The sequence below is a fragment of the Lepidochelys kempii genome, chromosome 9 (genome assembly GCF_965140285.1).
Source record: "Lepidochelys kempii isolate rLepKem1 chromosome 9, rLepKem1.hap1, whole genome shotgun sequence".
In the NCBI taxonomy this organism is placed as follows: Eukaryota; Metazoa; Chordata; order Testudines; family Cheloniidae; genus Lepidochelys; species Lepidochelys kempii.
This window is the reverse complement of record NC_136388.1, coordinates 35,217,296-35,229,497: the sequence shown is the minus strand read 5'-3', so window position 1 is coordinate 35,229,497 and position 12,202 is coordinate 35,217,296. Positions and strand designations below refer to the sequence as shown.

The window sequence follows — 12,202 nt, the reverse complement described above, 5'->3', positions numbered from 1 at the left end:
CTTTTCTTGAAATTCACTGCTTCAAAGAAACCTTTGGTGATGCTGATTGCAGATTTCAGAATTCCTATGACTTAGAAACATCCACCCACATAGCAGTTGAAAAAATAAATAAATCTAGATAAAAGCAAACAAGACATAAATCAAATTGGGGGTGTGGTCTTAAGAACTCACAGATTGTATCTTTCTAGCTTTTAACACATGCGCAGGCAGTCATCATAAATAAATGTCTACAATACTTCTGCGAATGTGAGGTGTTTCCATTCTTGTATTAAGCAGATCAGTTTTTGCATGCACAGATTATGTACCTAATTTCTGAATGAGGGATATTACCTCACCCCCTTGCCTTTCTAATATCCTGGGACCGACACAGCTACAACTAGACTGCATACAACAGAATTTTAAAGGCAGCTGACAGAATATATACAGGCAAACCTATTATGCACTACTAGCAAGAAGATTTAATCAACATTACAATTCAAATACTAAAACATTAGGTTTTTAGTGAGAATCTCATATTATGATTAACAGTTCCATACACACACTTTTCACTGTCCTCCCAACCCCATAGTGAATTATTGTGAAGAACACAGCACTTTCCAATGACTCAAGTTTAAATCTCTAATGACAGTCTTCAGAGAATGTGACCTAGATATATCAAGCATGATCAGAGAGAATACATATCAAGTCATCTTTTAGTTAAGAGTGTCAGGCTTATTTAAATCTCCTTTATCTAGTCACACCTCTGTTTTTGTTCAGTTTCCCATCATATTTAAATAGATCAGAAGAGGTATTACACAAGACCCTCCTCTTCACCACTGCTATTTTGTAACATTCAAACTGCTGTAATTGTTTATCATCAAAATCATCAATTTACCAAAACAAGGAACAATTAAAAAGAGAATTAATGCTATTCAGTTTAGTGAACATGTACACTTTCAGACTATATTTCAGAGACCAAGTTTCAGTTTTCAGCATTCTGACAACCTGGAATTGTAACCATAGTTATTTGTATTTCAACTCTTGCCATAAAATGTAAGAGAAGATTTATTGTAATAGTAAGTCACAACCATTTTGCAATTTGAGTTTTTCTTTTTATGAGCTACCCTTTAAATTAAATAGTTTAAAGGGGATTTAATTATAAATGCAGGCTATGAATAATTAAATTAGCATGTATCTAGATTTTTCATCTAGCAGGTTTATCACAGTAGTCCCAGTAGTAACACAGTGTAAAGAAAAAAAGCTAAAATGAAAAACTGGAAGAAGAAAAAAAGTGCAATTTAAAAATCAGTGTGACTATTATTCCTTTTTTACTAAGAGGATGTTTACATGACAACAAGATCCTTGTTGCTCAAGGAGTTATTCATTCATGCTTATTCTGTACTTAAAGTCCAATGTTAACAAACAGGGTTCTGTGTATTATATAATCACAGCATTCAAGTGCAATGACAAAGAGCACAGGACAAAAGAGCAAGTGGAAAAATCCTACTCCCCTCACTCAGGACAATAGGATGCATAACAATGTGAATGGGATTCTGTGATAAGTAGGAAGCAGGTACTCTAAGAAAGCCTATTTTCCAAAGTAAGCTATCCTAAGTAATGAAGGAGGGGGAAAGAAAAATATAAATGAATGAATTTATCAAAGTGTAATGACTTTTACTGTGAACATTTTTCAAAATTATCCATGGCATCTAAATCTTACAGACCGGCAGCTTTTCTATTTCGAGTTCCACCTTCCTTGATTTTCAAATCAAAGATCTAGATGAAACTTGGTACCCAAAATCTAAGTCCAAAAGCTAATTAGATTTGAAAACAAAAAACAAAAAAAAAAAAAATTTCACCTGAATGTCATGAAAAACAGAAATTTGAATTTAAGACTGTTCTCTTGAGACTTTATTTTTAAAAAGTTTCTACAATCAATACTAAATTAATTTAGTCTGGTTTGAAACGTAAAAAAATAATTCCCTTCCTTTACACAGGCGTGCATGCGTGCACACGCACACACACAGAGTCACAGTAACTTTAAATCCAGATCTGAATATCCTTTTGATAATTAGCCTCAGTGATTGTAATCAAATTTTTGCAAAACCATTATAAACTGTATGTTCCTAATTGAAATTTTCAAGTTCAGCTGTTCACCAGGCTGCATCCTGTAAGTTATACAAGTAAAAGAATACACTGAAGATCTTGGTCAGATTACATTCCAACTCCACAGGTGTTGGTCACATATGTTCTTTAGGGTTCTACATCCCAGCTGTTAAATGTTTAAAACCAACCCAGAACACACATGTTCTTTTTACAATCACCAGCTAAAAAGGAGTGTCATCCTTAACTTTGAATTTCTTGTTTGTTTTTCTAATTTAAACATGATCCTAAATGTTATTTTAATACTGACTGAATACAAAACCTACGTGTCACGGGATGCTATTTTATTGCCTACTTGGTGTCTTATTACACAGTCCCAATTTATAGGACTCTATTAACCAGAGAGAAAAATCTTGAAAGCAATTTTCCTAAAACTGCCATGTAAGTCAGAAGTCCAGGCTAACTGTTTAATGTATCTACAGTAATTACATTAAAGGAATAGGTCTGCAGTTTGAATTATGAATAAAGTATTTAAAGAGTGCAGAATATACTAATAATTTAACACACTGCAAGCACACAGTGACACAGTCTAGGTTTTAGCAGATAATTAGTTGAGGACAAAAACAATATGTACATACAGTATGAAACACCCTATTTAGTCTATAATAATACTGCTGTAGCATGTATAACTTTCATATCTTGCTGATGTTCAAGTTACTGCTGCTGCAGAGCTAGAGGCTTCTGAATGTTTTGTCTTTTGAAGTGCTTCAGTTTTTTTAATTGCATGTAGATAAATGTGTCACATTTTTAAAGTAATTTCTTAAGTCCACAAAGTTTTTTAAATTATAAAGTAAACTTAGAAGAAAGCTATAAAGCTATTTTAACTGCAAGTTAGAGAAAAAGAGGTATTTGAAAATTTTTCTTAGTATATTACACGAGAATTTCAAGATGGCGTCATACTTCAAATATTTTGTGACTCTGTATTCAGATCTACTATCAATTGCTCATCTTCGTAATGTTGCCAACTGTGAGAGCCTCCTATATACCATACCAGAAGCACTGGAAGAAGTAGATGCCTCAGCTAATTCTGCACTGAGAAATCCCAGGAGAAACCAAGTGAAACTTACAAGAATCTTGTCAGTTTCACTATACCAGAGTTTACAGCTACCAGAAAAGGCAGGACACAGAAAAGAGAAAATCTAAGAGTGGTACATACACAAATAGATTACTGCTCCTTTCCAAGAGCACAATAGATTACTGTTCATTATCAAGAGCACAGAGAGAAAGCAAGAACTCTCTTTTCCCATAACGCAGGAAGAGAAGAGGAAAGGGTGGGGGGAGGAGGAGGGAAGGAATGTAGTTGTCTGGCATGGGGTCTTAAAAATTGCATGTCAGCTCACCAAGGTTGCTAGTAAGTGCAATCACAGAACTACAGGCTCCTTCTCTAGAAAGGAGGGGGGAAAGGGGGGGGGAGGAGTATCCGAAGCACTAGAAGTTCTTTCTGAGGAAGGATGGATTAGAGCAGCTGGAACCACTGTAAAGGAACTCAAGGAACAGGGTGGAATTTAAACTGCTGATCCTTTAACAGGCCGGGAGAGGAGCAAGAAGCAGAGGACCCTGGTGTTCAGAAACAATTAAAGAGTTTGAGGCCCCCTGTAAATTCAGGAAAGCAGCAGGGTTTGGGACAGCAGCAGCAAAGAGGTATGGGGACAAGAATATGGATGGGGGTAAGAAGGACAGAGAAACAGAACAGATTTGGAAACAAGTGATTTGTTCAGGGGGAAATCTATTAGAGGGGGCAGAACTGATTTTTTGATGGAGACACAGAATGGAAGATGTTTCAATATCGTTAAATGTGCATAACATGCATGGCTTGGGGGGAGGGAGGGAGAGCGATTGTGGTAAGGTGGCACACATTTATTCTGCTAACGAGAAGCTGGAAAGTCCTGATCTGACAAGCTGAGACAACAAAATATTTTGGTCTAGATAAATAAAATCTGCCCAAGTAGTTTAAATCTTTTGGGGATGAAAGCTGTCCTATGAAAAAAAAAATATATATATATATATATATATATATAATGCAATCATGTATATAACTTTTTGCCAATTTTGGGGCTTAACGATATCATAATGCATATGAACCAGGGAGCCAAATAAAGGTTGCATAAACTTGTCTCTGTCCTTCTCTGCTCCTACTCATCTCTATCCCTTGCCCTGCCTCCTTCCCCCTTCTTCCTCCCTGAGCCACACCCAGCTCATATCTCCTCCAGTCTAGCCCCAACCTCTTCTCATCCATCTGATCTTCTCTCAGATTCTGATCATGTTGCTTCCTCCTTCTCAGCGCTGGGGCACCAGCAAAGGGAGCAATGAAAGCTCAGGAGAGAGTGTCTCCCTGCCCTCAATTCTTTTTTAGTGCCAGACTGGTGCAGTCCCAGCAGCCAGAAGGAGGAATTTCAGGGAAAGTCGAGCTCAGCTCCAGGATGGAGCATGCTCCCTTGACTCTGTGGAAATGGTGCATGGACAACCAGATCACCCACAGAATCTGTGTGGGAATGAAGTATGCGCCATGCAGATGGAATCTGCAGAGAAGTCATTTAGCTGTCAGCCTCTACAACTTCGTGTTTAGTAAACAGATTTTTTAGAAACCTACAACACAGCCAATGTTGAGCAGATTTTTTCAGGAAAGGCAAAAGGCACACACCCCTTGACACTACAGCAATACCCTTGCCAAATTTTAAATCCTGCCCGAAGGCAGGACTAGTCTAGCATATGCTGATAAGATAAAATAAGACTGCCTTAATAACACATTGTTCAAATAAGTGATAATTACAAATGTTAAAGTAACAAATATGGGAAAGGGTGTATTGTTTTTGTTCCAGGTATTTGCGATTCACACTTCTACACTAGGCTCACCAGTTCAGGTAAAAGGAAAATCCTACATTTGATTGTTAAATTTTTTAATAAATCCACTCCCACTGGTGCTAGTACTTTACACTAAGCAAAGAAGCAATAAAAATATTCACTGAATAAGTGTGCTATTACAGTTTCATACTATTTGACTGTATTTGTCCAACTATGTTGTTGTAAAGGTTCACCATTCACTGTACAGTGATTGTTAGGAGTTAAATACATGAAAAACTGCAGAGATCAGGAAGAGTGTTAAAATTTAGACTGGAGTTGTCTATTCATAATAGAGACCTTGGAGCAAAACTTAGTTGTATAAAATATCAATATTGTACAGGAATACGTACTTAGAGAAGAAAATGTTTTATTAAAAAATCAACACTTTGTATTCAGGTTTCAGAGTAACAGCCGTGTTAGTCTGTATTTGCAAAAAGAAAAGGAGTACTTGTGGCACCTTAGAGACTAACCAATTTATTTGAGCATAAGCTTTTGTGAGCTTAGCTACAGCTCACGAAAGCTTATGCTCAAATAAATTGGTTAGTCTAAAGGTGCCACAAGTACTCCTTTTCACTTTGTATTCAGTTTCTATTTGGCAGATCCATCACATTGGTTGCAAAAATATTCTTTGTCCTATGCACACCTTGTAATGCCAATCTTAATACAACAGGCTGACAAATTTTGACTAGATTATTTTTAATTTGTTCATTTTTAAACATTTTAAGCTTATAATCAGAGTCCATTTACACCATTTGCTTCTTCTGCAGTTTGCAGATACTTATAAAATTGTGCTTTGCTAAATTATATTTAGTATCAATATCAAACACAAATGCCTATACACACACAGAGTCTATCAGAGTTCCTTTAAAGCACTTTGCAAACATTACCTAATTAATCCTCACAGCAACCCTGTGAGGTAGATACACACATTTTACACATGGGGAAAAATGAGTTAGAAAGGTTAATTAGCTTGCACATGGATACAGGAATCATAACTGACCACACTAAATTTAGAACTTAGGAGCTTCTGAATCCCATACCCACCCCCATGTTCAACACAGACCACACCCCTTTTTTTTAGATCCCCTCCCCCACACCCTCTACCTCCACTTACTGGGTCTTTTAAAATATGTATTCCTGAAGATTAAAAGGAGTCAGGTAAAAGTGACACTAAAAAGCATTTAATCTCAGCAACAATATTCGAGCAGATTTCACAGAGTGAACCACCTCACCATAACTTTTCACAAAACATGAGACCCCGTTCCCCCTTACTTGGAGAATATTACAGTGTGTCAAGTCTGAAAAGCATCCACGATTCAAGGAGGCACTGTCAAATGCTAATTTTGCTTCTGGAAGCAATAGCATATTTAAAACCAAAATGAACCAAAACATTCATTTAACACTTCTGAGTTAAGACTTGATGTGGCTGCAATATTTTCCAAAACACTTCCCACATAGAAAAAATATTTTCAGTTCAAAGAACATACCATCTAGTTTACAAAAGTCACCACACCAATCTAATTACAGAAACTTCCTCTAGAAGGAATAAGCTTCAAAGGATTAATCACCGTTCCAGACTTTATCCAACCTATTTTTGCTATCTGTTAACTAGGGACCATGCTTAGGTCTATTTAGGTCTATTCTTTCCCACAAAAATTTAGTTATGCAATATTTGAAACTACAGCTATCAAAAGATTAACTCAATGAGTGAACCTGGATCTTCTTCCCACGCCTCAACAAATACTCCACACACTTAAAGGGCTCTATTTGAGAGTAGGACGTGAACGTGCAAAGGAACAAGAGAAAAACAACGTTCCAATAAAACAAGAGAACAGTACAGACCGCACCTTAAGCTACCCCTTTAGAACACAGTTCAGTGGTCTGAACAACCTCCAACTAGGTGCCTGATTTTTGCTAGCCCTTTGGGCTCAGTTTTAAGGGGGCGTTTCTGCTCCTTTAATCGCCTCCCCCCCCCCCCCCCCATTCACTCACCTTCTCTCTGGCTCCCGCCCAGCTATTAGACATCCTCCCGCCTCTGGAAGCTGATGCTGGCATATGCACTCAAATCGTCGCTAGAGTGGCTACTCCCACAAGGCTGATTAGGGGCTTTGGCCGGCGGCTGCCTGCCCCCCAACACAGAGGTGCCCTCCTGGGGGTGTTGGCGACGCTGATTAAAATCCTTCACTAAGTCCAGGTCGATGTAGTTGAGTCCGTTCTCAAAGCCACCCCCGGCCCCGAGGGGCTGCTGCTCCCTCCTGGCGGCCGCCCCCAGCTCCCCCGCGGCAGGCCGGAGCCAGACGTTCTCGAAGGACGCCGAGCTGTGGCGTTTCACCTCCTCGGCGCCCCCCGCCCCGTAGAGCAAGGGCGCGTTGAGGCCGCCGCTGCCCGCCGTGCCGCGGGCGGTGCTGGGGGTGGAGGAGAAGGTCTCGGAGCTGTGCCGCCGGCGGCCCCCCTGCGGGTCGGCGCGGATCACCTTGGCGCTCTGGTTGCGGCCGGGGCTGAGGCTGACGCGGGTGAAGGCGCTGTTCACCCCCGGGCCTCCTATCAGGGAGGAGGAGCGCGGTGGCGCCGCTGCCAGCTCGGCCGGCGGCGGCGGCGGCTGCGCCTGGGCGGAGGCAGGGGCGGCGGGGGGGTTCTCCGGAGCGGCGCGGCCCGTCCGCATGTCGGCGTAGTTGAGCAAGAGGGCGGGGGGCGGGGGGTCGCCGCAGCCCGGGCAGGGCCCCCCGACACCGCCCCCCTGTTCCATAGTCACATAGTCCCGGCTGCTGAGGGCAGTAGCTCCTCGGCCGGGCCGGGCCGCAGCTGCCGCCCGTACGGCCGCGAAGCCGGCTTGGCAGGCAGCCCGCGGCGGGCCCAGCTCCATGTTCATGTACTCGGAGACTTCGTCCCCTCGGGGCCGCGCGGCCGACGGGAAAGCCGGCTTGTCACTGGCCACGAACTCAATGTTCACGTACTCGCCGGGGCTCTTGGGCTCCGGCGGCAGCAGCAGCAGCGGGGGCTGCTCCCGCGCCCGCGGCAGGGTGCTGGCCTTGGGGCCGTCCAGAGACAAGCGGGTGGGTCTGGTCAGGCGGCTCCTGCTCTGCGCGGCCGCCTGATGGGTAGGCTGCGGCTGCGGCGGGGGCTGCGCCTGGTAGAGACCGCCGGCGCCCTCTTGGCCCCCGCCTCCCCCGAGGCTGTCGCTGCTGGTGGAAGAGGACGAGTCCTCCGCGGCGTAGAGCAAGCGGCCGGAGCTGAGGGAGATGCGCAGCTGGGGGCCGCTCTCCTCGGCTGCCCTGCGCTGCACGTGTTTGAAGGAGCGCGGCAGGGAGAAGTAGGAGTAGATGGGCTTGTGTGGGGGCTGGGCCGGGCCCTGCGCCGAGCCCTCCTCCGCGCCCGGCGGCCCCGAACTGGCGAAGTAGCAGTCCGGGGGGGTGCTGGTGGCGGAGCCGCTGGCTGGGGACATGTTGATGTAGTCACTGCTGCTGCAGGGGAGCTTCCCTTCGCTGCTGTCCACCGAGAGCTTTGGGTGGTGGCCAGCCCCGTTCGTCCATATTTTGCCGTAGCCGGTGGGACCACCGTCAGGTGAACAGCTGCCACTAGGGGACATCATCATGTACCCATTGGAGTCCACCATGGCTTGGGCGTGGCGACCTCCCCGGCCAGGGTTGATGATCTGCTGTGGGGCTGACACGCTCTTGGGGCTCATGGGCATATAGTCGCCGCCTTTGGGAGCGCCACCACTGCTGGGCACAGGGGCCACCCCAGGTGACATCGGCATGTAGCCATCATCAGTGTGTGGGGTGGGGTTGGTCCGGTGGTGGCTGCCCTCCAGATGGTGCATCTCCAAATGCTCCTCAGGATAGGAATGAGTGGGCACAAAGGCAGAGTGCCGGTAGGAGGGCAGCCGGTTGCCACCACAAGGGTAGGAAGGCAGCATTTCCGTGTATTCCTCAATGGAGGCCACCGAAGACTGTGAGGGTGTCTTCTGGTGGGAGATGGTGGGGGAGGTGCCTGCAGAGTGAGTCCGCTTCCTGAAGCCCTTCTCCAGGTCAGTTACCTCCTCTCCACCACTCCGGGGGCAGCATGGGGTGCCAGGATAGCGGCACTGCTGATGCTGTGGGTGGCAACTGCGAGGGATGAAGTGGCCATTGGGAGCCGCCAAGCTGCAGGATGAGGCAGCCTTGCCCCCCATACAGATGTAGTTGTTGAGCTCCTCATCACCCCGTGCTGGCGGTGTGTGACCCAGAGAGTCTGGAGTTACACTGCGAAAAGAGCTGCGGAAATCGCAGGGGCTGGAGCCATATTCGTCAGAGGAGATGAAACCACCATCACTGGGGGAGCCTGATACAGAAGCGCTGGACCTGCGTGGGAAGAGGCAGTCTGAGGTGGAGCCATGGCCACTGGTGCTGCTGGATGACAGGCTTACTGGGCTGGTGGCTGAGGGGGAACAGCGTGAAGAAGGCATTGGGATGGAGCGACTGTGGTTGAGTGGAGGGTGAAGCCTGGAGTTGCCACGATGCCGATGTGAATGGGTCCGGTTGGCACTGGGACTTACTGGGCTACCATCCACAGAGGCAGGCCTGGACATAGTTCCTTCCCCATCACTAGAAGCTCTGACTCGGAAAGAGCTGGGTTTGCCCCCTGTTCCTCCTCCACCACCCCCAGCAGGGGAGGTAGCAGTCACGCTCTCAGTCCTGGACCTGCGACTGAGCCCCACCTGGCTGGGTGGGGGGTTGTTGACATGGTGTCTGCTGCGGAGGGGCACAGAGATGGGATTGGAGCAGTTGGAGGAGGACTGGCTCTTGCTGCGGGGCCGGAATTCCTCACTCATGGCCCGCATGGCCTCCAGGATGGTCTCATGCATGTTCTGTGCCACCACCGAATCATCCACCTGCATCCAGAACTCACCAGGCCCAGTCACCGCAGAGCGCCCCACCTCAATGAAAAAGAAGTTCTCTGAATGGCCACAGCGGCGGATGTTGAGCAGCTGCAGTACCACAGCAGCTGCATCTGAGTTCAGCTTCACAAAGCTGATGGTTTTGTTGGTCAGGCACAGGCGGTAGATGCCGATCAGGTTCTTTGTCTGGCCCAGACCTTTAGGTTTCAGGATCACTTGCCAAACCTCCTTGAAAGCTGGGCCAGGGACCACCTCGCCATAGCTATCGTCACCTGCCTCCCCCAGTCCTGCACTGCCACCCCCAAAAGAGACATCACTGTGGTGGTGGTGGTGGTGGCGGTGATGATGGAGGTGGTGGTGGCCCTTGGCCCGATTGTGCAACTGCAGCAAGGCTTGGTACCAGCTCTCCTGCTCAAGCTCACTGTCAGCTGCAATGGCAAAGTGCTCATCCTTGGTATAGAGGGCCACTAGGTGCTTGTTCTTGGAGTCTGCCCGTTTATTGATGTTGAAGCAGCTCTCCAGTGGGATGGAACGCTTGGGGGCTCCTGACTTATGTCTCCATTTCTTCTCATTCTCATAGTACTCCAGCCGGGCAGGTCCTGACTCGCTGGCTGCCCTCAGCACGAAGAAGCGTTTATGCATGCTTTTGGGTTTGCGCAAGTAACCCACCTTCCTGACATCTGAGAAGAAGCCCTCGTTATTATCCGTGGGGCTAGCCATGGTGGAAGGAGAGGTGGTGGTGCTTTTATGGCAGCTATCAGCCCACAGGCCCCCAAAACTGCCAAGCAATGCAGGAAAAAACACCTCTTAAAATACAATTCATGCAACAACAATCACAATAAAAAAGCAAACTAGCTCGGAATCCCCTCTCCAAAACGGGATGGGGGGAGGGGATACTGGCAGGGTGAGAGCAGCTGTTCAGTGGCAGAGGCAGCTTCCAGCACCACAGCAGCCTTTATATTGCTGTTTATGCCCAAATCACCCTTAGGAGGGTCAATATATCCTTAAAAAGTCCAGTCCCAGTCAGTCCAGATGAAAGTCTAGTTCTCCCAGCAGCCGCCGCCGGGGAGGAGAAGAAACGCATCTTTCAGTCGTATGGATCGGATTCCTCTGTAGAGAGGAGCAGGAGGGGGTCCCCCTTGCTTCGCTCCAAAACACCCCTCCCCTTCACAACTTCGCCTCAGCGAGCGCAATCTCAATCGCTGTAGCAGATCAAAGATCCTCTGGGTAGCGGTTTGTTTTGCAAAGTCCGGGGCTTACACCCCAAAACACACGCCTCTTCTCCCCCCCTAAAACACAGCCCAGCCCAAAAATCAGCGCTGTGGCCGCTGCTGCTTATGCGTGCGGAGGCTGGCGACCCCATTCAGTCCCATCTCGTTAGGAAGAGAAAGTGCCATTTCAACACAAAATGCAACCAGGCAGCAGCAGGAGGGGAAGCAGCCCAAGTGGGGAAGGAACATCCTCTCTTCCTCCTCCTCCTCATTCCAGTCGGGAAAGGCGCCGAGGCCAGCAGCAAAGCCCCCTCCTGTGCCCCAGGCTGAAGGCGGGTCTGGGGCTGCCTGGCTGACTTCTCCTCCTCCGGCTGCTCCTCGGAGTTTCCGAGCGCCCCAAACCCAAACAAGCGGCGGTGTCTGTGTTTATGAGTCCGGCCCCCTCCAGCCGCCGCCGAGACTCAGTCTCACTCCAAGGAGAGAAACACGTGACGGCGCCAGTGCGTGGACCATCCCAGCAGCGGCCGAGGGAGGCTCCAACCTAGCCTGGTGCCGCGGCATTCCAATCCGCCCCCTCCTCCCCGCCCGCCTCTCCTTTCATTCAGCGCCGCTGCGGCTGCAATTACCTTCGGGCCCTGAGCCGCTCTGCGCCCTGGGGGGCTGCCTTCCTATTGGCAGCGCGGCCTGTCCCTCAACCCCGCCACGGGGGGAGGTGCCCAGGCTAGGTTGAGGAGTGGAGCGTAGTAAAAAGGCGTAGACGCCATTCACTGGCGTGTTATTTATAAACTGGGGGCTTGCGAGTGAATCTCTGCAGTGTGGCAACTTTGATCGAGGCGCTGTTGCTGCGTTGTAACCACGAGGCTCCCTCCTCCCCCCACCTACCACATACAAGCTGCGTCTAAACTCCAGTGTTGCCTGATCTGCAATATAGACATAAGGGTGCTGAAAATCATCTCCCCCCCGCGCCCGCATCTATCTCCGCTCTCCACCATATTAGTGCAATTGAGGCTTCCCTTTCAAAGAGAGTAAAAAGATCGAAAGAAATTAATGCAGCCGCTGAATTCAAAACAGAAACGTTCCCCAACCCCCTCCCACCCAAACAAATAAAATCCATCCGTAAACCGTTCATGAA

The 12,202-nt window shown here is 47.5% G+C and overlaps 1 protein-coding gene across 1 annotated transcript in view; it reads right to left on the bottom strand.

Annotated features, from left to right (window-relative positions):
* The window catches only part of IRS1 (insulin receptor substrate 1), an 86,952-nt gene extending 75,342 nt beyond the window's left edge, over positions 1-11,610 (bottom strand). Inside the window, exon 1 of the mRNA XM_073359899.2 lies at positions 6,976-11,610. Coding sequence (XP_073216000.2) covers positions 7,001-10,579 — 3,579 coding nt within the window. The 5' untranslated portion in view covers positions 10,580-11,610 and the 3' untranslated portion in view covers positions 6,976-7,000. The remainder of the gene's footprint in view (positions 1-6,975) is intronic.
* Positions 11,611-12,202: the final 592 nt, after the last annotated feature.